Source organism: Miscanthus floridulus, chromosome 7, assembly GCF_019320115.1.
Source record: "Miscanthus floridulus cultivar M001 chromosome 7, ASM1932011v1, whole genome shotgun sequence".
Lineage (NCBI taxonomy): Eukaryota > Viridiplantae > Streptophyta > Magnoliopsida > Poales > Poaceae > Miscanthus > Miscanthus floridulus.
The window spans coordinates 134,379,580-134,404,609 of NC_089586.1; the positions used below are offsets into that span (position 1 = coordinate 134,379,580).

At 43.0% G+C, this 25,030-nt stretch overlaps 6 protein-coding genes across 8 annotated transcripts; 3 read left to right on the top strand and 3 right to left on the bottom strand.

Annotated features, from left to right (window-relative positions):
- Positions 1–3,802: 3,802 nt before the first annotated feature.
- On the bottom strand, positions 3,803–4,455 carry LOC136464906 (uncharacterized). Its single transcript, XM_066463856.1, has one exon. It carries the CDS (start codon positions 4,331–4,333, stop codon positions 3,953–3,955), a length of 381 nt encoding a protein of 126 aa, XP_066319953.1. The 5' UTR covers positions 4,334–4,455; the 3' UTR covers positions 3,803–3,952.
- Positions 4,456–6,180: 1,725 nt separating this feature from the next.
- On the top strand, positions 6,181–7,403 carry LOC136466344 (glucan endo-1,3-beta-glucosidase 8-like). Its single transcript, XM_066464712.1, has 2 exons — positions 6,181–6,422; positions 7,076–7,403. Exons 1-2 carry the CDS (start codon positions 6,181–6,183, stop codon positions 7,401–7,403), a joined length of 570 nt encoding a protein of 189 aa, XP_066320809.1.
- A 142-nt stretch (positions 7,404–7,545) lies between these two features.
- Positions 7,546–11,576, bottom strand: LOC136468092 (epimerase family protein SDR39U1 homolog, chloroplastic). 2 transcript variants are annotated; one of them, XM_066466961.1, is made up of 12 exons: positions 11,285–11,576; positions 10,902–10,977; positions 10,707–10,766; positions 10,415–10,533; positions 10,233–10,277; positions 10,034–10,115; positions 9,828–9,889; positions 9,553–9,658; positions 9,366–9,426; positions 9,149–9,219; positions 8,571–8,710; positions 7,546–7,887 (listed from the first exon to the last, which is right to left on the bottom strand). In XM_066466961.1, exons 1-12 carry the CDS (start codon positions 11,510–11,512, stop codon positions 7,780–7,782), a joined length of 1,158 nt encoding a protein of 385 aa, XP_066323058.1. In that variant the 5' UTR covers positions 11,513–11,576; the 3' UTR covers positions 7,546–7,779. The 2 variants fall into 2 exon arrangements, with proteins under 2 accessions (XP_066323058.1, XP_066323059.1); XM_066466962.1 differs by having other exon boundaries at positions 10,902–10,974; positions 11,285–11,574.
- A 151-nt stretch (positions 11,577–11,727) lies between these two features.
- Positions 11,728–12,861, top strand: LOC136468093 (uncharacterized). 2 transcript variants are annotated; one of them, XM_066466963.1, is made up of 2 exons: positions 11,728–11,983; positions 12,086–12,861. In XM_066466963.1, the coding sequence occupies exons 1-2, from the start codon at positions 11,887–11,889 to the stop codon at positions 12,724–12,726; spliced, it is 738 nt and encodes a 245-aa protein (XP_066323060.1). In that variant the 5' UTR covers positions 11,728–11,886; the 3' UTR covers positions 12,727–12,861. The 2 variants fall into 2 exon arrangements, with proteins under 2 accessions (XP_066323060.1, XP_066323061.1); XM_066466964.1 differs by having other exon boundaries at positions 12,095–12,861.
- Positions 12,862–13,092: 231 nt separating this feature from the next.
- On the bottom strand, positions 13,093–17,001 carry LOC136468095 (rac-like GTP-binding protein 5). The gene is made up of 7 exons (XM_066466965.1): positions 16,656–17,001; positions 15,709–15,796; positions 15,510–15,619; positions 15,327–15,390; positions 13,724–13,788; positions 13,580–13,645; positions 13,093–13,467 (listed from the first exon to the last, which is right to left on the bottom strand). Exons 1-7 carry the CDS (start codon positions 16,752–16,754, stop codon positions 13,360–13,362), a joined length of 600 nt encoding a protein of 199 aa, XP_066323062.1. The 5' UTR covers positions 16,755–17,001; the 3' UTR covers positions 13,093–13,359.
- Positions 17,002–22,026: 5,025 nt separating this feature from the next.
- Positions 22,027–24,744, top strand: LOC136466345 (uncharacterized). Its single transcript, XM_066464713.1, has one exon. The coding sequence runs from the start codon at positions 22,027–22,029 to the stop codon at positions 24,742–24,744; it is 2,718 nt and encodes a 905-aa protein (XP_066320810.1).
- Positions 24,745–25,030: the final 286 nt, after the last annotated feature.

Here is a 25,030-nt window from a genome sequence, read left to right on the forward strand (position 1 = left end):
GTATGCTATGAATATCTTCAAATCTGAGATAGATAGGGAGGTATTTATGAAAATAAAAAACAAAAATGTTCACTTGATTTGGCTCAAACAGCAGATTAGGTAATGCTTAGCTACCACTGGATTAGTTTACTTTGGTATGTCTTAGCTGGTAATGCTTTCAGAGTGGAATATAGAAGGAAAAAGCAGTAGTACTATGGATATCTTAATACATGATGAAATAGTTCAACCTTTTTCTTCAGTTGGTTGATGCCAATATATTTATTTCTTTTTGTAGTTGAATTTTGACAGGTTTAGCTATTACCCTGTACAAAAGTGCCATCTTTTTTACTCTGGTTTCTCAAAAAAGTATCTTAGCCATCCTTCTATGTAGGTCTGATTGAATTTGTTTCATCATTTTGTGACTGGTCTTGTGGAGCTTAGATGACTTAACAACTTTTCCACATTTGTAATTTGCTTGCTGTGGCATGCCACATGTTTACCCTTGGTTCAAGTTGATGTATCCTAGCAGCACTAGATTAGTTTACTTTAGGTATGTCTCTAGCTACTAATGTTTTTCCTTGTTTACATGGTTCTTGGTGTGGAAGCAAATGCATGATTTGAGAAGAAAATTGTTTTTACTAGCTGCATTGCCTATGTGAGAAGCTTATGCAAAGAAGTTTTTTTTTCTCTCTCAAACACTGTTTATGAAAGGAGTTGAACCATAATTTTTTTTATTATGTCTTGGATATCTGGATGGATTTGATCAGTGATTTGGTGACAAATGGATTAGCTAGGTTGAATTTGCCACTTGAATTATACTTTCTATGTATTTGACTATGCTAAATAATTTTGGTCTTGTGATTTTTCATGTATTATGTTCATAAAAATGTTGTGGTTGGCATTGATATGCGGTGATTTCCTTTTATTATTCAAAAAATTCTGTTTTTTTATTTTATAAGACATTGTTTTCAATTTTCTAAGACGTACCAAGGTTCTGCATACCGAGCTGTGGCTTGCAGCTACAGTAGACCTTCTATAGTATGGTGCGGTTCAGAAGTAGCAACAGCAGTTGTATGCTGTAGTGAACGGGCTGATCTCTGGGCAACCTGTTGCCAAACGGCAACAGGAAAAACCCCACGACGTCGAAATCCCCCTGGTAGAGGCGGGAATCAAATTTTTAAAAAATTCCCCCGTCGGGGGTTCCTGTCTCTGGGTTTATAGGCACCTGTTGCCAAAGTAGGCCTTAGTCCCTGGACTTATAGGCACCTGTGGCCAAAGTAGGCCTTAGTAGGATGGGATGGGATGGGTGCTGGGTCAGTGCTGCTGATGCCTTACTTAATTTGCTCAGATTAGTGATAAAGATGCCGTGACAGTTGCGTCGGACTCCAGAAGCGTCGTCTGCTGGGGCATACTACTCCTATATATGGATTCAACTTTGAAGTATAATAATATATATACATATATTAGTGCCTCAATCTTACCAGAAATATGATTAAATTAAGTCCTCTTGTCGGCCGTTCTACCATGATAATGATATACCGCTTTCTTAAGCAGCTGTGATACTCCCAGCTGACAGGACAGGATTAGTGGGGCTTTCTGAGACAGAGAGAGAGAGAGAGAGAGAGAGACAGCACTGACGGCCTGGTTCACAGGATGAAGCAAGCATCAGCATCTGAGACTGCGATGCATGCCCGCATGGGCCATATATTACTTTGGCTTGGGCCTGCTTCGGATATGGGCCACCAACTGTTTTCTGGAGAAGATCAATGCCAGCCGGCCCAATTGGGGCGTATATACGATAGGACCAACATGGACTCTGCATTTCGTTACCGACGATAGGCCCAACATGGACTCTGCATTTCATTATCGAATTTAAGCTGTAGTGTCCTGATGTTTGCTAATAGATTTCAGAATGGGCTTGTCATGAGGGATCGGAGGATCTGTTCATCACAACCAAGGTAATCTGAATTACAGAATGCTACCTTCTGTATTCTACTGCAGGGTTTTTTTTGCCCCACTATTCCATAATCTTCATGTGATTGAAAGTTTGGAATCTGTTCTCATTGCAGCCGTGGAACTCAGATCATGGCCATGTGCTTGACGCCTGCAAGGATAGCTTGAAGAAGCTGCCACTAGACTATCTCGATCTCTATCTTATTCACTTCCCAGTAACTACTAGGCATACAGGTAAGTTCCTTGCCCTTTGCACAATATTTAGAAAGATTCAATGGGTACCTCACATAAATGTGTATTTCTGTAGGAGTTGGCACAACTTCTAGTGCCCTTGGTGATGATGGCGTGCTAGACATTGATTCCACTATTTCATTGGAAACAACATGGCATGCAATGGAAGAACTTGTTTCCATGGGACTGGTGTGCAGCATTGGAATCAGGTAAACCGAACCAACAATTTTCTCTGTTTTGTTAGCACCAGTTTGATATTTGAGATATTTAGTCTTGGCAAGCTTCCCTTTGTATTATGATTCATTACATTGGCAAGCTTCCCTTTTGTACTAGGAATATTGCTGGTGTTGAAAGCGTAGTGTAGTTTCGAAATATCCTGAATTGGAGTATAATAAGTCGCTGCGACTTTTTCCATGCTTGGCGATTTACTTAAGTCACTTTTTTTACAACAATAATAATACTATCAACCATCACAGCGCTTACCCCCTTGAGTGGTTCGGGTCGGTCTCGCCTCGACGACCCTGTCATCAAGGTGGTTGTCATTTCAAATCTCCTTTACAACCAGCTCTAGACTATCAACCATCATCCTTGTTTAACAAACAGGAGTACATTTTGTTTGGATACTTTGCAATATTATCAGTTCTGGTGCCAATGTGATTAGTTAACTTGGCATTGTGGCAGCAATATAATTTGCAGAGCTTGGCTGAGAAGTACGGCAAGACGCCGGCGCAGCTTGTCCTCCAGTGGGGTCTGCAGCATAACACGGTGGTGATCCCCATGACCTCCAAGGTGCAGTAATACATTAGCACACCACTTTATATACCTTCACTCATTGGGACATGTTTGGTTTCAAGCAGGAGCATTTGACAAGTGAGGACAGGAGCTTGCATATGTATGTAACTGTAATGTGAACATGTTAGGCTTTTTATCTCTCTTAAAGGGAGCAATGCAATCTGGTTACAAATGTAACTACGTATGTCTACAAGATTAAAATGTTTGGAGTATATATAGTGTTAATGTGTGCTCTTGTTGGTTCATTCTCGAATGGATTGTGTCGATTTTATATTGCTAGCAGTTCCATATGGATAGCTTGATTTTGGAGGCATTTCTAATAATGCCTCCATTAATGTTTGAAGATGTTGTACAGAATGCCTCTAAATAGTATTTTAGGCAGTCAAAAAATACCTTTAAATGTTGATATTAAAAGGCATTTTAGAAAAACGCCTCAAAAAACCTTCTACTTCCATGTTTTGGACGGTATTTTAATAAATGCCTCAAAAGATCTTTGATGACATTTTGACCATTTTTGGAGGCATTTGTAAACGCCTCCTATAATGGGACGTGCTGTAGTGTTGCTATCGGGAATAGAGCTTATGTTTGTACTAGTGATAGTTTGTCTTAGGACAATTCTACAAGTTGAATCACATCGTGGGCCCTAGGCTGTAGATAGTGATAACTGCTTGAACACATTGCATTTTTTTCGAAAGCGTGCGTGCTTCGTTAACACATTGCATATATTATATTATACAAACAAACGTAGAACAATTGATAAATAATCTATATATATATATATATATATATATATATATATATATATATATATATATATATATATATATATATAAAAGATCGAGTAAATATCTGGTTGTGCTTGCTTACAGATATAGTAATCGATCCAACAAGGATGGGACCGGGGTTAAGTACGTACGCGTATCGGCGTACGTACATAGAATATAAGAATAATGGCAGCATGTGCATGCGTTGAAAAATGAATGAATGAATTGGATGGTTAATCGCCACCTTCAGCTGAAGCCTCTTGTGCTTCTGCTTTCGTTACACGCCCCGCCCCCGCGACCGCGGTAGAAGCTGTTGCTGCTGCCTCCTCCTGCACCTGCAGGCCGGAGCGGCGGCCATACGCGCGTGCATCCACGCTGGCGTGGAAGCGCGCCGCACCGGAGATGAGGTCGTTGATCCCGACGCCGCCGTGGTTCCTGCGGCGGGACTCCTGCGTGCGCTTGGTCAAGTACTCGTCCACCTCGCCGACCGTGAAATGCGCCGTCGCTGTCGACGCCGCCAGTAGTAGAAGCAGCAGCAGGCCTAGGCACACCGTCGTCGTGGCCGCCGCCGCCGTCGTCCTCCGTATCATTATTGGTGTCGTCGTCGTCGTCATACCCTACCTACTAGCCAGCAGCAGCTTCGTTCGACGACCTGCTGGCCGGGACCTGCTACTCTTCGGATCCGATCCGATCCTGCACGGAATCCCTCTTGCTGCTTGCTACAACGAATTGATTGAAGCTAATAGCTATAATATTAGCAAATCTCGGCGGGGCCGTCCACGGATGATATATACATGCACGCAGACGCAGGTGGAGGTGGACGGCATGCACGTATGCATGGTGGGCCGCCTCCTGCGCCTGCGCAACCGCACAACACAATGCCGGGGGCCTATTTTTGCACTTTTATTTAGACGGCCAAAAACCCAACTAATTTTAGCTAAGTACGGTGGATGTCGTCGAGGTGGTTACTTCTAAGTAACTGCCCCCCAGCCCTTCAAAGCACGTTTAAATGCCTTTCAAAAAAAGCACCTTTAAATAAAATTTATTACAACGCAAAAAAAATATTAATATATATATATATTCTAGCTCTTGGTTCAAATAAATTCTGACTCTTGTTGGCTCTTGGTTCACATTTTGTTGATCCCACGAACCTCAAGCATACCTGTCTCTCCGATGCATAGTGATTCCTCCGTTTCAAATTATAAGTCGCTTTGACTTTTTTTTGTTCATCCATTTTGCTATATATCTAGACATATTATTTATCTAGATACATAGTAAAATAGATGTATCAAAAAAGTCAAAGCGACTCTTAATTTGGAACTGATGGAGTATTTTTTACTGGAGGGAATAATATAGCCAAACCAATTAGTAAAAGATACATGTTCAAAGTGTTACATTAGAGAGGAACATCGATCCATCGAAATCGGACGCCATGCAACAATAGTTTACTGTAGGTTCAGATAGATCAATCTTGTGCTAAACAGTGCAAAAGCTTTCATTTATTTCTTGTCGTTTCATATTAAGAAGTACTCTTTTTTTATAAAAGCCTACCTGAGGTCCTGAGTTCGACTCTCTATGGAAGCGAATATTTTAGGATTTAACGGCTTTGTGTGCTTTCGATGGCGGGTGACGTTAAAAAAGCTTGACTTGAGAAACGAGATAGCCATTTATTGAGGCTTTTACCTGTGTACCCTTAAAAAAGATGTCACACTCCTGCGTACCCCTCAAAAGTTGGTCGTCACCTACATGCCCTCGCTCGAACTTTTCTTTTTCCTCACGCCATTCCGTCGGCATTCTGTTAGGTTTTGACCGTTTGACGGCTCTGACATGTGGGACCGGGCTAAAAAAATATCCTCCTTACCCTCTGGGTCACTGACATATTGGGCCGCATCTTCTTCGGTCTCACCCGAGCCTCTCTCTCTCAGTCTCTCCCTCCCTTCCCACGACACCGCGCGAAGAAATCTCTCCCCGCCCATGGCCACGCTCCTCGCCTGCTTCGCCGATGCCAGCGCACTCCTCACACCCCCTCTCCCGCAACCCGTAGCCCCACCACAGCCTCCCCTCCCCTTCCACCTCCCATCCCATGGCGCCGCGCCCCGCCGCCGCCGTCTTCGTCGTCGGCGCCGTGCAGTGGCGGAGCCAGGATTTATAGTCAGGGGGGGCCGACCGTCAGGAATTATACTTAGGGGGGGCCGGCTCGGTCTTTTTCATTGCGATAATTTTATTATCTAGTTGTGTTTTGTATGATTATATTATCTAGAAGATATTAATAGGTATATATGACAAGAATTTTATATAATCTTCCTCTTAATATAAATAAAAAATATTAAGTTATACTACTAATTTTTTTTTTGTCAAACATTGCCCCCCCCCCCCCCTGGCTCCGCCAGTGGTGGCCCTGCTCCTGCTCCTGCTCCCTCCTCCCGCGGCGGCGGCGCCCGTGGGGGTGAACTGGGGCACGATGATGTCGCACCCCATCCACCCGTCCGCGGTGGTCGAGATGCTGCGCGCCAACGGGGTCGACCGGGTGAAGCTCTTCGACGCCGACCCCTGGACGGTCGCCGCGCTCGCCGGGTCGGGCGTCCAGGCCATGCTCGCCGCGCCCAACGACCAGCTCGCCTCCCTCGCCCGAGACCCGCTCCGCGCGCGCGACTGGGTCCGCCACAACGTCACGGCCAACATCAACGCCGGCGTCGACGTCAGGTACCACTACCATCCCACACCAACTGCCGGCGGATCTAGCTCCCTGAGTAGTTAGTAGCGCTAGCACCGTCGTTGCATTGCCTGGCGCGCTCGGGGTGCGCTTGACTGACGATTGGCGCGGCGGCCGGGATGCCCATGCCCGCGCTCAGGAATGTGATTTGGCGCTGTTTGATCAGTGTTTGGTAGAATGGCGTGGCGAGACGAGTTGCCTTGGCGCGAGTACGTGTTTGGTAGTGGTACTACTACTACGAGTGCCAATGCCCAATGGTACGTGATGTGTGTTCTGAACTTCTGCTGCTCCGAAAATGTTTGATACAATGCTACCGCAGTGAGATGTGCATGTTTAATTTCAAGTTCATGCGAAATGGATGCAATGTTTGTGCTGCTGCTGTACTGTTCATTTCAGACGTTCAGGTCTCTCTGCTTGCTGTTTGGAAGATAGGTCTGTTACTTACAGTAGGCAAGTTTAATAGTAGCGAATTCTATATATGCTTGTCAGATTGCTGAGGTGGCGACCACTATATGGAAGTTCATGATTCATTGAAATTGTTGCACAGAAAATTACAGTATGCTATAGTTCTTAAGTTACCCAGTTCCAGTCTTTGTATAGTCCTATTGTGAACAGTCCTGATACCTATATGCCACTTGTTCAGGTATGTGGCTGTTGGCAATGAACCTTTTCTGCAGAGCTATAATGGCAGCTTCATCAACATTACCTTTCCAGCACTCAAGAACATGCAGAGGGCTCTAGATGAGGCTGGCTTTGGCCAACGGATCAAGGTAGTTGTGCCACTGAATGCTGATATCTACAGCTCCCCTGAGAACAAACCAGTGCCATCTGCTGGGAGTTTCCGCAAGGATATCAATACCCTGTCCTTTGGCGCCAACAGCGGCGTCTCTGGCGCCAAAGCCAATTGGCCGGACAATGGCACAGGGGAAACGAAAAAGTTCAGACGCCCATACAAGCCCAAGGGCAACTGAGTCATTCTCCAAAGCCGTTAACCACCGTTAGGAGCAAATGCCGACGGAATGGCGTGGGGGAAAAGAAAAGTTCGAGCGAAGACATGCAGGTGACGACCAACTTTTGAGGGATACGCAGGAGTGTGGCATCTTTTTTAAGGGTACACAGGTAAAAGCCTCCCATTTATTTCGGGTAAGAAGTACTCGAGTACTACATTTGATGATGCCAAAAAAAAAGGAAAAAGAGAGCAAGTGTTACATAACACGCGCATGCAAACAACGCCGGAGGGTCGGAGTGTAAACTCTACACACATTGCGTGCGTGTCGTCACAAATTAAAGGTCCTATTTAATTTTATTGTAACGAGAAATTAAATTAAGTTGCCCATTATCGCCAACCTACAGGTCTCGAGCAATGGCCTTGAGAGCGTCTTCAACATAGGGGTATCTGTAGGAGAAGCCCAGATCCTTTGCCTTCGCCGGAAGAACCTTTTGTCCTTCCAACACCTGCAGCGATCAAATTAAAACCGGAATTTATAAGTCTACGTACTCACATCGCAGTAAAACAAGGTTATGTAAGATTATTTTTATGACATGACAAGAGCTAAAGAGAGCGAAAGTGCCGAAGTTGTGTCTCTTCCGTAGGATATAGCTTGAGCTCAATATCCAATAGTAGAAATTAAAACCGTCCTCACATTTTGGGTCCGCTCTTAGTAGACATAAACACAACAGAAAAATTACTGTCTTAAGTGTTATTTCCTCACATATATTTAATGTTATCCAAATCCAAGTGACAATGCAATCTTCCATCATGATACAATGCACAAAACAAAATGCCTAAGGCTACTCCAATGTTATAACTCACATATTACATAACATCTTAGTGTTGTTTCTAAAAACTTCAAGGCAATTAATTGTTAAATATGTTGGATCTATGACAAGAGCCAAAGCATGTACGCATTTTATAGTCTTACACATTATAAGCCTAGGCTGTCCCTTCTCTCTTAATTTATGCAATATCATAAAAAGTCCTAAGTACTTAAGTAGCACTAATTTAATATGGGTGGAGTCACTAACAATCCAAAAGTAGTAATCTATTCTGATCCACAAATAGCATACAAGTGTGATCTACATAGAAATAGTACTATTGGATACATGAGCACTATGTAAGACAACGAGATGAGTGTTACCACAGAAGCGCCTTCTCCAAGCACCGCTTTGAGCGCGAATTCCGGCACAGGTAACCAAGAGGGCCGCCCGACAATTCGCCCCAGCCGTTCGCATAGCTCCGACAAACGCACAGGATTAGGTGCGGTTCCATTGATTACACCTAATAAACAGAAAGTAAGGCAGCTCTCAATATACTACTACAATACAATACTACAAACTTCAATGTTCACAATTGCTACGTTACAGAAAGAGCATTCAAGTGATGTGTACAAAATCCTGCAATAGAGTGTATCATGTATTCATATTGTTGTGCCCTGTCTCCAAAGTCAACTAAATCCTGCAATAAAGTGTATCATGTATTCATATTGTTGTGCCATGTCTCCAAAGTCAACTAGCACTACGCATTACTTGAATGCTACCACAATATGAATTTATTGCAATATCGCATCATAAGGTATCTTGCATTCAAGTGATATCCATACCATTATCCTACAATTCATGAAATTCATAAGTTGCTTTGATTTGCATGGCTTCTAGCATGACTAGTCTGTAACAGAAGAGAAGGGGATCAGAGGATGTGCAGTGCAAGTGAGGTCACCTTTGTATGTAGGGTTCGTTAGAGATTCATAGATGAGGTTGACCAGGTCATCCAGATGAATCCAAGAAAACCTAGCAATCAGCCAATCAATTAATTGTTACAATATGCCGAAGTTGAATGTACTAACGATCAAATCCATCTGTCTGGAAACAGAATAACTAGGATCCCAGCGTATACTATAAGTCTGTAACAGAAGAGAGAGAGAGAGAGAAGCAACCACTGGCGTCCCGTCCCCAGAGGACCACCGGCAAACATCATAAAAAGGGGGATCATCTTTGCTGCAGATGGACAGATGAATCAGGTAAATAACGCAGTGCAGATGGGAATGATCCTTCTCCTTGAGGAAGAAAACAAAAGGACAAGAGAAAAAAAAAGACAAAAAGAAGTCAATGAAACACAGCAACCTAGAGCACCGCCGTCCTTGCCAAGAACAACCCCAATCCGGAGAAGCACAAGCCTTACATCCTCCTGGTTTACTTGGCATGCCGTGGCCTCCCATTCTCTGCACACCTGCACTTTTTTACCCATGTCATAGGGATGCAGCACAGACTGTTGTAAGATGCATGTAAAATGATGGATGCATCATGCATTAGGAGCAATGATCTTTTACTGAAAGCGTTATGACGCTCGAGGAGTGATGGAAAGTAGGCAATGTAAGATGGAACTGGATGAACCAAACCTCTGCTAGGTAGTCATTGCCCGAGGGACTCGATTCATCAAAGCTATGGATTTCGCTGGTACCTGCAGCATGTATGCACGCAGTGGATTGATCGAAAACAATCGGTGCATGTGTTTCTCTTCGACTACAAATGGATTAAAACGACGGACGCTAGTTCATCAGCCTCAGCAAGATGAAGCCAAGTGGCTAGTTCACGAACGACGTACCATAATAGCCAATGGCTGTCGCACTCACAAACACCGAGGGTCGAGTATCAGCGTTTCCAGCATGGTTGATGTACTTCACCACCTTCAGCAGATAAATTAGGAACCATAATTATATACTAGTTGAAATAGTTAGCTGAGGCAGTCCAGACGAAGTGAATTAGCTTGCATGTTTTGAATTGTAGGGAGGGATGGGATGTACCTTTGATGTAACATTGACCCGGCTCTGTTTAATTTCCTGCTTAACCTGCGAAATAGAAGGCAGCTAGTCTAGGCTGGACGACAAAGAGAGGGAGAGAAATGCATCGACTCATGGCAAAGGTTAGAGCTATATATCTATCTACTGCAGAGTGCAGACTGCGGATTTAAACAAACCGAACGGACCTCGGGTGACCATCTTGTGCTTATGGGCATGCCTGCCAGGTTGACAACAGCAGAGGAGCCTCTGACGCATGCCTCCCAATCCCCTTGCTCGGCTATTGTGAGTCCAGGATAGGTGGAAGCTGCGTGCGATGGATCAGGTCATATGCACATGCATGGATCAAAAAATTGGTTTCAGCAACGAGACTTATCATTTATGGGATTTGTTAGCCGCCTGACAATAGTACTAGTAGTGTGTATATGCATGGGTGAATGCATCAGGAAATAGTGATTGTTGAGTTGGATCTTTTGTTACCAGGAAAAACTGATGCAGCGTTGGAGGCAGACCTTGTTAAGACGCAAACCTTGTGATCATCTGAATGCAATGAATCATGTGTATGTATGTGATGAGAGAGGGAGAGAGAGAGAGAGATTTGGTTGGAAAGTACTGTAGGCAGGCGATAAGTAAGTTAATAATAAGTAGTGAGTGAAAGGAAGGAAGCAAGCAGACCCGATAGAAGCTTCTGAACCAATCTGCGTCCAATGAAACCAGTGGCTCCAGTGATGGAAACAGTCATGGGAGGCTGCTGAAATAAACCGATAATATATATATATATATATATATATATATATATATATATATATATATATATATATATATATATATATATATATATATATATATATATATATATATATATAAGCAAATTAATAAAGGATATATATGTATGATACTTACTATGTTGTTAGTATGTTTGGTTTGGTTTGCATCAGTAGGATAGGAACGTATGTATGTGTGTATGTCCATGTATTGATTGTAGTGTAGGCAGAGATAGATTGATATGAGATACTACTCCAAGCTCAAGATAGGATTATCACTGTCAGTATACATACCACAGGCTCAGAGTCGAGGGCGCAGCGCAGGCGCACCGGCCTCCGCGATGTTCCGATGCGAGGCTCCAGCTGCGGCTGCGGCTGCGGCTGCAGCTTCAGCTTCAGGTTGGGGGTGCTGGGGAAACCCATGGCAGCGGCAGCGGCACCAGCAGGAGAACCACAGGAAGGAGGACTCCGACCCGTGAGCTGGCCCCCACTCCAATCTCCTCCCATGAATGAATGAACCATGCATGAATGGTGGTGCCACCGCTTGCGTGGCGTGGCCCGACCGCGGCCGATCCCCACGCTCGTCCGTCCTCTCTCTTCACGGGTAATGATGGGCTGGGCTGCACACTGCCAGCCCAACAAGAGGTAGTGCAATTGACCGTTGTCCGTCCACTGGGAGGCTAGCAGTAAAGCACCAGCCTTTCCAGCTTTCCTTTCGGCCGCGGCCGTACTCCCTCCCTCCCGTTCCTTCTTCCTCGATCTCATTATTACAGTACCAACCAACCCATGAGGATTGAGGATTGAGGATTGAGGAAGAGGAAACATCTCGCACAGCTTCACAACAGCACAGCCGCCAACCCCTTGTTTCCGTTCCGCCCACGACGGACAGCAGCAGAATGCGGCGAATCTGCATCTCCAGCTCCAAGCTTGTGTTTCTCCTGCTGCTCTGCGCCAGGATGCTGCCGGCGGGCGTATCCTCTGCAAAGATCCATGGTAAAATCAATCAATATCGAATCTCAGAGGCCTTGGGTGTGCTCAAATTGATTTGCCAGTGCTTGTGCTCGCTCAAATTGATGGCGATGGCGGTGGTGGCAGGGAACCCAGCCAACGACCTTGTGGCCCTCATCAACGGCAAGAGGGCGGCGAGCAAGCTGCCTGCGCTGCGCAACAGCAGAGGCCTCGGGTGCATGGCGCTGCAGTACATCTCCGAGTGCATGGCCGCCGCCGCCTGCAGCAGCGGCAACACGGTGGCGTGCCAGCCCCCCGAGGCCCACATCACGGAGGTCTACGCCGCCAACTGCGGCGTGGAGCTCCCCACGGTGGACGTCATCTCCGGCCGCCTCGTCGGCTGCCACCGGGACCGCGACGGCCCGGAGGACGCGCTGCAGGCCGTGCTGGCATCAGCCACCGGCAACAGCACCAATGCCACCGCCACGGCCACCGAGGCGGCCGCGCTGTCGGTGATCCGCGGCAAGGAGCACACCCAGGTGGGCGCCGGCTTCGACCGCGCGCACCGCCGCGGGCCCTTCTTCTGGTGCCTCCTCTTCAGCAGCGGCAGCGCCAACTCCACCTTCCTGCTCGAGGCCGGGGGCAAGGGCATCGAACAGACCCATGGCTGCTTCAGCGCTCCAGATCGACCCTCGTGCAACGCCGCGCCGCCGCGCCCCGGACAGCTCATGTTCACTACCATTGCCGCAGCGGCTGCGCTGCTCTTCCGTTGCCTTGTCGTCTCCTAACCTAACTGCTCCGTCGTAACGTAATAGCACCCCTTTCAGTTCAATTCATGCTGGGTGCAAACCACGGTCCAATGTCATATGAATTGCTATTCCCTTTTCATTCCTGGAAGCTGGAATCCTATTCTATTCTATTCACCCCGAATTCTTCTTCTGCTCTCAACGCCGAGAGCGACGATGTTGGAATGGAAAAACACCCACCAGATACAGATAGTATAGACGTAGCATCCTAAAATGTTGACCGCCATCACAAAACAAAGCACTTATTATCCAAACAAGCACAACGCACACCCAACCATCTGCATTGGCTCAACTAGTTAATCAAGAACTGAAAGCTAGAGCCTAGTTTTAGCATCCTGCTACTGCTAGTATATAATAGCAATTTCACCCATAAATGTTGTCTTGTCCATACAACAAATACAGTGAACTACACTCGCTCGACTCGACTCAACACAATACAGTAGGACAATTATAAGGATCCTAAAAGACCAAAACCACCGCAAGACACACATCTCCCTTGTGCATGCTGGTTGGTGGGCATGATCAGGCGAAATTATACAGCAAGGAGGCGATGGTTATCCTTGGCAGCAGCGCAGCCAGAGACTGTAAAAGATAAATTGCCTTCATATAGTATAGTTACAAAATGGTGCATCCCTTCTGCGCCTTCTTCTTCTTCTTCTTCTTCTTTTGCTTTGGAGGCTGGAGAACCACCTTAATGGCCGCGTCAAACACTGCTTTTATGTTCTGGATGGATGGAGGTGCAAAGCAGCAGCAGTCAGTAACCACAAACACAGCAAATGAGGAGCTCAATGCTGAATCTAGTCCCGGGGAGGGGAAAGAAAAAGAATCACAGTACTTGTTGGGTTTTTGAACTGCATTCGATGTAGGCAGCTGCACCAATTAGCTTCCTCAGCTCTTCGCCCTGCAGATATCAACGGTCACCTTAAAATGCCACTATGAACACAACCCGACAAGTGAAAGCAGATAGTTCTTAGCATACCTGGGCAGTGGAAATTGGAACAGCACCAGGGTGATCAATGAAAAACTGCTTATCATCTCGCAGATCTGTTACAAGTAACTGAATGGTTAAGCAACATCAACTTATATCTAAAACACAAAGAATCAGTAAGAGCCTTGCTATGGTACTCCCCTTACCTTCTAGAAGGTAAGAGCTCAAACAAATCATGACCCTTAATTTTTTGGATAGATGAAATAATTATATATAACTAAAAATATTTAGGATTCAGAAAAAAGAAAAGAAAATTACGATATCGAGCCTTATTTGATTTGAGCCAGAGATTGGTTCCCCTATTTGTTTATTTGTTGTATATGGAAGGCAAGTAAGGAATGATACTCCAAGACTATGACTCCACGCTAATCTCAGTATACGTACATGGTTTGGGTAGTAGCGTTACATTCAATAAAAAACGTGACATCTAAAAACATTTAAAAAAGACGCATCTATACATATTATAATGTCACGTTTATGAAGGGTTAGCATGTTATAACGTCACGTTTAATCAAGGAAAAAATACAATATCTCATATATGCATATTATAATGTAACATTCAATCCATGAAACAAAAGACACGTTCATACAAAATCATGTATCACATATCATTAATAGATCTAATTATGCATGGGATATATCGTTATATCCATCAATTAGAGCTAATAAATCCAATCGTGGGATATTTTGCCTACTTTCCAAAATAAAAAGAAATATAAATATATGTTTTTCCTATTACCTCGTAGGAGGTAATATGTTGTAAAAATCATCTTGATCAACGGTCCACAGTTAGTAGGGTGTACCATAACAAAACCCAATGAAATAAGATTATCTTCAGCAGTCACTGTTGCATGTAGTCACCATCGGATCACATGTTTTCAGACAAATTTGCTCACAAAAGATAACCACATTGACATGCTAGTCAAACCTGGTTCTCCAAAATTAAGTTGTTAAAACAATCTTCATGTTAGCAACATGTTTCGCTTATACCTTTGCTTAATATGTTTCTCTAAAAACTAAGTTGTGGTCATGCATATTTCTCAATACAATAAACGACTTCAACGTAACTAAGTCATGCCATAGAAGGCAATAACTAACGCAGTGTTGTCATTTTGTCTAATTCCCAACAAGCTCGCTATCTTGCAATCATGTGATCCAATCAAAGGCATCAGGCAATTATGCCACTGCAAAATTCAAATAGCTTGTGTTTCCTTTCTACCATGATTATATATATTTCCACATATATAGTAGTGCAGACTTACCATTAAATTGATTTTTACAATATCATTTTGGATCTTAAAAGGTTTCCCCTTGCTTTCAAATGGCGAGGGTACATTGGCATCAAATGGCTTGACATGAATAACATATGCAATAAGGGAACAATGATTTGAGATTGCTTAAATCATAAGCAAGTGGTGAGCCAAAATTTCACAGTACAGGTGAAGATCATTCAGTTTGTGTGGCACAAGATTTCACATGTGTATTTCAGATAATTTTGGCAATGCAACTGGTGACGAATGAGAATGAAAGGCCAATTCTGGAGGAACATAATATGCTGCAGTCTGCAGATAGAGGTGAAGACTGAAGAGCATACCCAGTTTTGTCCCAACAAGGATTATGGGCACACCAGGAGCATAGTGCCTTAATTCAGGAACCCACTGGAAAAAAAAATGGCACGCACAGGTCATATGCAAGAAATGCAAGTCAAGAAGCTAAAATAAATAAGAATGCATTAAATGAGAGGGAGCAAGGAAAGTGAGCAGGGCAAGATTATTGCCTTCTTAGAGACATTCTCGTAGCTTGCTTTGCTGATAAGAGAAAAGGCGAGCAGAAAAACATCAGCACCACGATAGCTCAATGGGCGCAATCTATTGTAATCTTCTTGTCCTGTAAAATTCATAGAATGTCAGTTACAGTACTTTGGAGCGGGAAGGAGTGCAGATACAAAGAAGGATGTTAATGCCAAGGGAAGAGACCTGCTGTATCCCACAGACCCAAGTTGACAGTGCTCCCGTCGACCACAACATTGGCACTGAAGTTGTCGAACACAGTTGGAACATAGTCCTATAACATTGAGATGTGACTTGTAGGCATAAGCAACTGCATAATATGGTAGCCAAGACAACTCAAATGAACGAAGACAAACAAACCCACCCTCGTCCCGTTAGTTGTCCGTGGGCACAGTTTGGCACGGAACGATAGTTAGCGATTCTATGTGGCTCTGATCTCACAGGTCACAACAAAAGAAACGAAAAGAAACACTCCTATACTTTGTGGCTCCCAAAATAGATAAGAGGGAACATCGAGGTAAGCTATGGGTATGGTAGAATTGTGTTGTCCCTAATTACAGTGGCAGGAATTGGCATCCTCAGAAACCTGTGAACGTCACGAAGGAGGCCTGGTTGATGAGTTGAGGTCTTTAGTTCGTTCCAATTTTATTCATTTTGAGTGTATTTTCAAGAGTGAGTTTGTAATGCAGTCGCCCATGCGCTGGCTAATCTGGGGTATGAGTGTGTTGAAGGGGAAGAGATAATTAGCAACTCTGTCCCTTCGAACTTTAATGTAATCGTGATCGATGATCCTTCAGCAGACAAGTAATGAAAGTCCAGAGTTCAAAAAGAAAAATTACAGTGGCATGATTTCCATTTTCTTTGTCCTCCTAGAAAAATCAACAGGGGTAGGTTTCTATGTCTATTTGTCGGGAGTAATAGCTGAGCTGCATCTAGATGATGATTGGGTAGAAATCAATGTGCGAAAGAACAAAAAAAAAAAAAAAGAACCCCGCTGGTTTATCTCCTCCCCTGAGTCCCTGTGTGAGCAAGGGAGCCGATTTACTCCTGCTCCTTGGCCAAAGGGCCAGTGCGTGAAAGAAGAAAGGTTCTCAAGCCGAAAAAAATAAAAGAAAGAAGAAATTTCAACTCACAGTGGGGAAAGTGTTGGAGGTGTAGGATATGAGCATGCAGGTCTTTCCGACGGCACCGTCCCCCACGGTGACACACTTCATGAACCGAGACGCGCTCATCGGTGGACTAGATGTAGATCTATTCTTCTCCTCCTTGATTCTTGTCCTTGGGCTCCTCCGGGCACCTCAGGCCACAGTTGACCACCGCCTTTCTTATCTTCTTCGGTCCCTCGGGAGGGATGGAAGCAGGTAGGCAGGCCGGCCGTCGGCCGTCCTGAGAGCTGGTTCTCCTGCGATGTCTCACCTGCCGGCTGACTCCCGTCTCACTGGTGTCTCGTCTCTCCCGGTCGAATGCCTCCCCCGGTCTCTCCCTTCTATCTCTCTAGTATAGACGAGAGATGGAACAGCATACCAGCCCAGCCCAGTCCATCCAGGCCCAGAGCTAAGCCCAAAACAATGGACGACTGTTCTTTTTTATTTTTTGACCAGCAAATATGCGCGTGTGTTGTTAGAAACGAACTTCGTACTATCTTTGGACACATCTTGACATCGGACTCCTTATTGTCAAGGGACACGTGTTGTTCTAACTCGTTGAGGACGAATTGTGAGTCTTGATTATATACATGAGTATGAGGGTATATTGCAAAAAGTGGAAAAAAAAATTTGGTTAGAAAATACTCCTTTTACTTTATATATTGGTGCGATACACCTAAACGCACAACCTATTATACGAAAACTTGGTAGCTTTCCAGTTTGAACAAAAATAAAATGGAGAAACACCAAAAGAAAAAACACGACAAAAATTTTAAAACATAAATGGAGAAAACAATGGAACGAAAATTGAAAAGAGAAAAAAAAGACATGGGAAAAATTAAAACGGAAAGGAAAACGAAAAAAATCTGGAAAAACAGAAAAACTCCTGAACGGACTCGCCTAACGGAAGTTGTGCCAGGTAGATGGAACGGAGATGAAACATGAGAAAGATTAAAAAGAATAGAAATAAGATGAAAACCAAAAAAAAACCTTTGTGATATAATACTAGGGATAGATTTGTAAATATATCCATGTATTGCAACCCAATATATATTAAAATCGGACTACCTATCATCTCTAAGCGTAAGTTGTTCTAACTCGTATTGGTAGGGCTTATGAGTCTAGGTTACACAGGACAGGTTTTTGAATCGGACTTCATATTCATCATCGCTAGATGAGAGTTGTTGTAACTCATATCCGTATGGGCACGGATCATATTATGAGTAAAATAATCAGAAATAAAATAAACCAAGCGAAAAAATAAAAAACAACCAGGGAAAAATCAAACCAAGAAAACGGACCGAGCACAAAAAAAAATCCAAAACACGGAGAAAGACAAAACTCAAATCGGAAAGAAAGCATTGATGGGAACAAAGATCGGTAAGAGATGCAAAAATAGAAAAAGCGGAAACAACAAGCGCAGAACTAAAAAACAAATAACGAAGAGTACTTTAGTAGGAATAAATAAAGCAGGTTGAAAAAAAGACACTTTGCTCTTTAATATTAAAAAGTAGAGATTCTTATTCAACTTACTCACGGTCTGAGGGTTTTATTCGGATTAGAATTTCTACATATACCTATACTTACTGGTATGAGCACGGGTTATTATATATATAAGTTCGAACGAAAGAAATTTTTTATTGTTCGGTAGCTAGAGGAAGAATGATAGAATTTCTACATATACCTATACTTACTGGTATGAGCACAGGTTATTATATATATAAGTCTGGACGAAAGAAACTCTCTATTGTCCGGTAGTTAGAGCAAGACGGACCAAAAAATGGATACACCAATAAAAACACATGGGCTGAAATTTTGTCTCTTTATTATTACTAGCAAACATGCCCGTGCGTTGCAACGGGAGAAAAAAGCTATTAATCGTTCAACCTCTTTGCTTCAGTTTGTTGCACAGCTGCAGCGCCTGAGCTTAATTTGTATATGTGCTACTTTTGATGTTGTGAGTGGTTGAAGCAATAATCACTCGTTAGTAGAAACATGGGCCGCATTGTTACATATCTATTTATTTATTTTTATTTTTCTATAAAATATAAAATTTAAAAACTATACTGCATTTTGTCATGATCGTGACATCTATAATAGATAAGTTTATATTGGCAATAATATGTCAATTACCTATTGATTTTGTATTGAATTAAAATAAACCTTGATACACTTTTTTGTTTCATCGTAAGGCACAAAAATATTTACTCGTATTATCAAAACTTTAGCTTTCATACTATCCATATGTTGATAGAGTTCAATATAAAGTTTGATTAAAAAATGTAATTTTAATACCTTATCAAAGTCGGCAAGGGGTTAGTCATTCTCGTGTCAAGAATTGGTCTATCCGTTGATGAGTACCGAGTATGATCGATACCTCTCTCGATTTCCACATGTCAGCCCTCGCTGAGAGTTGCATTGGCATATGCGGGGACAGCTTTGAGATTTGCACTAGTATATGCGGGTAGCTATGAGAAATATTTATTTTGATTAGATTTTCAGTTTATGCTTTAATTAGTTAGGCCATCTACTGATTTAGATTATAATAATAACTATGTCTAACCAAATCTATATCAACAACTTAACGAGAGGGATATTTGTTTATTAGTTAAGAGCCAAAGTTTTAAAGACACGTAATACTGATTTATTATTTATTATTTACCTTTTCTATAAGAAAAGACAAAGAGTTACTTAATAAAAACAAAAAACAAAAAAAAGCCACATAGGACAAAAAAAAAGTTACCCCGAACACCGCACACCAGGATCCACGAGCAAGGGCGACACTTTCCCTAAGAACCCGACGTACGAAACTCCACCTCCACGTCCGTTCGGTGTGCATGTCCTTGGCGAACGTGCACCAGCTTAGGCCACGTCCGCTTATGCTGAAATTTGGGTTATACTAATATTTATGCTGAAATGTTGTGAAAAAAATACTATTCTATAACTGAAAAGTAGCTCAAGCGAACATGCCTCAGTCTCCCATGGTGATCGAGGTAGTACACGCCGCCACGGCAGATGACCACGTCTTTTGGCACAATGTTCGTGTATGCCTGGTCCAGGTCCCGTTCAACTTCGCCGAGCGTTTGAATGGGCCCCACGCGCCGGAGGTCATGCCGCCCTTGAGGTTGTGTGCCGTCTCCACTGCGAGCATCCATACTCCCGCCGACTCGCCGCCGCGGGCGCCATCGGATGGGGAATCGTCGTAGCATGTGGCCAGAACATTCCCGATGTACGACGACTCACCAGACGCCGCACTCAATTCGGCGGCGGGGAGGACACCTACAGCTTCTAGTCAACGGTTGCACCCGCCTAGGAGCAAGAACCCGTCACGCGGAACCGACAGTGGCGTACGTACTGATGTCAACGCCGCACGCGGTGGCCGCCGGTGTGAAAAATCGTCTCGGCAGTGTCCGAGGTAATTACGTTCTCAAACAGTCCCGGCACGTGCTGCAGCTCTGTGTAGCGATGTGCGTTCCGTTTTCGGTGCAAGCGCCGGCGCATCGGACGACTGCGTTGCCCTAGGCGGCGGAAGATCTCGACGAGTAGATCGCATGGCAGCCTCACCCACATCTCTGACTCCATCACGTTTCTTTTTTGGCAACCAAAAAGTCGTTGCATCGATGCGTGGATGTACCTTATTTTATTTAATCGGAAAATGTGTACAACTCCATATATATAACTCAAGATTTGATTAGTTTCCGTCCAAAGAAGTTATGTTCTGGATTGGTATATATGTTGTCTCGGTTATTTCTTTTGTTTCCTATTCTTATATATACGCACTACTACAGAAATCATTTTTGCTGGCACGTTGTTTTTTTTCACAGGCGGTTCACAATTTCATGACGCCAGTACAAAAAATAGGGTGGGCCCAGCAAGAGAACCGCCTGTGTAAAACAATTTACACAGGCGGCTCTCCTATCTCTACCGCCTGTGTAAATACGTGTATTTTCACAGGCGGTTTAAAATGACAACCGCCTGTGTAAATACCATTTACACAGGCGGCTGACATTATAAACCGCCTGTGTAAATACACGTATTTACATAGGCGGTAGAGATAGGAGAGCCGCCTGTGTAAATTGTTTTACACAGGCGGTTCTCCTTACCAACCGCCTGTGTTAATGCTGCTATAAATTCCCTTCGTTCACCTCCAGACAAGAACAGTTACTCGCGTGCTGTGTGCACAGTGGTGGACAGAGAAGTGGCGATTCCAAGGGGGGGAGGTTTTGAACTTCATTTCTTTGGTGAGAAACTTCCAAAAGGTTAGTTAGTGTCGTTGCCGCCATTTTTTTTAGTGATTCTTTGGTTCAATTCTTGTATTGGAGGTGCTCTAAATCTAGGGTTAGGGTTAGGGTTCATAGCTAGGGCAAGGGAGAGAGTTTTAGCTTTTTTTTTTGTAAATTCATAGTAAATTGTATCTTGCTCGGATTATAGAAAATAAATACTTTTTAGAATTCTTGTGAGTAGATCTATGTAATAGAATAATGATTAACACTTTATAAAGTCTTGTCAATTGTTATACTTATTTCCTGTAATTATAAACTGTGAATTAATTTAGTTTTTTAATCTACGTACTTAGGGTTTATGAATTAATTTAGTAGTTAATGTTTTGTTAATTAGGGTTAGTTATTATTGTCTATACTTAGGGTTTGTTAAATAGGGTTAGTTATTATTTCATGTACCTTAGGTTTTTCAATAATTTTTGTTAGTAATTGATGGTTTATTATTTAGGGTTAGATATTTCATGTACTTAGGGTTAGTTAATTAATTTAGTTAGTAATTAATGGTTTATTAATTAGGGTTAGTTAGTATTTCATGTACTTAGGGTTTGTTAATTAGGGTTTGTTAATCAAGATGCCATCTCCGTTTAATTAATTCTTATAATTATAAAAATGAGTTTAAATAATTATTTAAATTTTTTATTTTGTAAATTCTGTAAGAGGTAGGTTTTCATATCTATTTAATTGATGGAGGATGGAATCTTAGTTATGAGGGGTTATTTTCGTTTTGTTTTTAGAGTGACATACAATATTTTCCTAACTAATTACAGATAAATATGGAGAGGTCATTATGGATGTACAACTTATCAAGAGTAGACCCATCTTATGTAGTGGAGGTCCAAAAATTTATTGATGCCATGAAGATACATGCTCAGAGAACAAAGGCGAAGCACATATGTTGTCCATGCGCAGACTGTAAAAATATTGTGGTATTTGACAATGTGGAAGCAATCACTTCTCATCTGGTTTGCAGAGGATTTGTGGAGGACTACTTGATTTGGACAAAACATGGTGAGGGTAGTTCTACACCTTATATGCGGACAACTGACAACACTGCAAGTAACATCAATGTGGAGGGTCCAATGCCATATCTCAATGAATGTGATGCTATGCAAGATATCAATGAAACCCATCATGCTATGCCAGATGTCAATCAAACTCATAATTCTACGTCTGATGTTAATGAAACTCAGCATGTTAACACTGATGCCATTGAAGATGCAGATTTCTTAGAGGCAATAATGAACCGTTGTGCGGATCCATCAATATTCTTCATGAAGCGAATGGAAGCCTTGAAGAAGGCAGCAGAAGAGCCTTTGTACGACGAGTCGAAAGGTTGTACCAAAGAGTGGTCGACACTACGGGCTGTTCTTCAGTTTTTGACGATTAAGGCTAGATATGGTTGGTCCGATGCTAGTTTCAATGATTTATTGCGTGTACTTGGAGACCTTCTTCCTAAGGAGAACAAAGTGCCTGCTAACATGTACTATGCAAAGAAGCTAGTCAGTCCACTTACGATGGGTGTTGAGAAGATCCACGCATGTAGAAATCATTGTATTCTATATCAGGGTGATCAGTATAAAGACTTAGACAGTTGTCCAAACTGTGGTGCTAGTAGGTACAAGACGAATAAAGATTATCGAGAGGAAGAGAATGCAGCCTCTGTTTCTTCAGGGAGGAAGCGAAAGAAGACGCAAACAAAGACTCAACAAGACAAACGTTCAAAGCCCACTAGCAATATCGAAGTGGACTATTATGCGTTGAGAAGAATTCCTGCATTGGTGATATGGTATCTCCCTGTGGTTGATCATTTGAGGTGTTTGTTTGCAAACCCTGATGATGCGGAACTTATGACCTGGCATGCCTCTGATGAAAGGAAAGATGATGGAAAGTTACGACATCCAGCCGATGCAAAGCAATGGCAAGAATTCGATAAGAAATATCCAGACTTTGCCGAGGATCCACGAAATGTAAGGTTTGCTCTGAGTACTGATGGAATGAATCCATTTGCCGAGAGGAGCAGCACGCACAGCACATGGCCAGTGATCATGACAATATACAACCTTCCTTCATGGTTGTGTCAAAAAAGAAAATATCTTTTGCTAACCATTCTTATTTCTGGACCTACACAACCTGGAGTTGATATGGATGTATTTCTAGAGCCCTTAATGCAAGAGATGCAAATACTATGGGAAGTGGGTGTGAAAATGATCGATGCGTTCCGCAAAGAGACATTCACACTGAGAGCAATTATTATTGTCACAATTAATGATTATCCTGCTCTCTTGTCATTATCAGGCCAGTTCAAGGGAAAGGTTGGTTGTGTAGAGTGCATAGATGGAACATGGCACGTGTCTCTTCCTCCATCTAACAAGATAGTGTACATGAGGCATAGGAGGTGGCTACCGGCAGGCCATAAGTACCGCTTACAAAAGATGAATAAGTACTTTGACAATATGGATGAATCAAAATCTACTGCTCCATCAGGTTATAGTAAAGGGCACAGAGTGTATAAGATAGTTGAGAATGTCAAGTTTGTGTTTGGAAAAAAGACCAAAGATGGGAAACCAAGAAAGGTTGTGAAGGCAAATGAGGGGGACACATTCAAGAAGAAGTCTATTTTCTTTAAGTACTTATCGTACTGGAAAGACTTAGACGTACGACATGCGATCGATGGTATGCATGTTCAGAAGAATGTGTTTGACAGCGTAGTTGGAACTTTGCTAGACATAAAGAGCAAGACAAAGGAAGGTCTCAATTCACGTTTGGACATGCAACATTTAAAGATCAAAAAAGAACTTCACCCTGTACTCCTAGAGAATGGGAAGTACCATCTACCGGCAGCAAGCTATAACCTGAACAGAGAGGAGAAACATGCAATGTGTGTGTGGTTGAAGAATTTAAAAGTTCCATCTGGTTTCTGCTCCAACATAAGGAGTCTTGTTTCGATGAAAGACCTTACACTCACCAACTACAACTCACATGATTGTCATGTAATGCTGACCACTTTTCTTCCTATTGCCATCAGGGCTATAAATCCAGTGTTCTTAAAGATGGCAATCACACGGTTGTGCTACTTCTTCAATAAGATATCTGAGAAGGTAATTATCGGTGATGAGTTAGAGTCCCTACAGAAATTTGCTGCAGAGACATTGAGCCAGTTGGAGATGTGCTTTCCCCCATCGTTCTTTGATATCATGGTACACCTTATTGTTCATTTGGTGCCTCAAATTGAGGCATTGGGCCCCATGTATTTCCATGAAATGTGGACGTATGAGCGTTCCATGTCAATATTGAATGGCTATATGTCAAATCGTGCTCATCCGGAGGGTTCCATGATAGAGGCATACACTACAGAAGAGGCCATTGAGTCTGGAGGACCATTATGTAATAATCTCCTAAAAGACCAGGTATCAATTGGTTTGCCTCCGTTGCGACATGAGGGAAGGCTTGGTGGACGAGGGAGGATGGGACGGAAATCATTCATCCCGCCAGATTACAACATAGTCCTAGAGGTACATTACAGCATACTACAACAACTCATAATAATGGACCCATTCACCAAGCAGCACATGAAAGAGCTTCATGAGGAGAATCCAGGATGCACAAATGATTGGGTACACAAGGAACACAAGCGTCGGTTCACCGCATGGCTAAAGAATTTGGACATGACAGATGAATCAGAAACCATCAAGATTTTAGCATCTGGACCATCAAGCCAGGTCATATCATGGCAGAGCTATGACATTAGTGGCTTCACATTTTCCACCAGTTTTAGGGACACCAAGCGCATGGCATAGAATAGTGGCGTTCGATGTGAGGCTGTAGATGAAACAACTGGTGAAGAAACTACATACTTTGGATTCATTGATGACATATGGGAGGTTGAATATGGTCCACGCCTGCAGATTCTAGTGTTCCGATGTCGATGGGTTCAAGATAAACATGTCACTGTGGATAACTATGGCCAAAGAGTTCTTGATCTAAGTAAAGTAGGTTACAAAGATGATCCGTGGATCCTTGCTAACCGTGCTGCACAGGTGTTCTATGTGGAACAAATTCTATCTACGAATGAAAAGAAAAGTA

Coding starts and splice junctions, on each gene's coding strand:
- LOC136466344 (XM_066464712.1), top strand. CDS start 6,181: ATGATGTCGCACCCCATCCACCCGTCCGCGGTGGTCGAGATGCTGCGC. Junction 6,423..7,075: donor AACGCCGGCGTCGACGTCAG/GTACCACTACCA, acceptor CCACTTGTTCAG/GTATGTGGCTGTTGGCAATG.
- LOC136468095 (XM_066466965.1), bottom strand. CDS start 16,754: ATGAGCGCGTCTCGGTTCATGAAGTGTGTCACCGTGGGGGACGGTGCC. Junction 13,646..13,723: donor TTCCAATTTCCACTGCCCAG/GTATGCTAAGAA, acceptor TGATATCTGCAG/GGCGAAGAGCTGAGGAAGCT. Junction 13,468..13,579: donor GCAGTTCAAAAACCCAACAA/GTACTGTGATTC, acceptor CCATCCATCCAG/AACATAAAAGCAGTGTTTGA.
- LOC136468093 (XM_066466963.1), top strand. CDS start 11,887: ATGCGGCGAATCTGCATCTCCAGCTCCAAGCTTGTGTTTCTCCTGCTG. Junction 11,984..12,085: donor ATCCTCTGCAAAGATCCATG/GTAAAATCAATC, acceptor CGGTGGTGGCAG/GGAACCCAGCCAACGACCTT.
- LOC136464906 (XM_066463856.1), bottom strand. CDS start 4,333: ATGACGACGACGACGACACCAATAATGATACGGAGGACGACGGCGGCG.
- LOC136466345 (XM_066464713.1), top strand. CDS start 22,027: ATGCCATATCTCAATGAATGTGATGCTATGCAAGATATCAATGAAACC.
- LOC136468092 (XM_066466961.1), bottom strand. CDS start 11,512: ATGGTTCATTCATTCATGGGAGGAGATTGGAGTGGGGGCCAGCTCACG. Junction 10,534..10,706: donor CGCTGCATCAGTTTTTCCTG/GTAACAAAAGAT, acceptor CATCGCACGCAG/CTTCCACCTATCCTGGACTC. Junction 9,220..9,365: donor CTGGGGACGGGACGCCAGTG/GTTGCTTCTCTC, acceptor GCTGATTGCTAG/GTTTTCTTGGATTCATCTGG.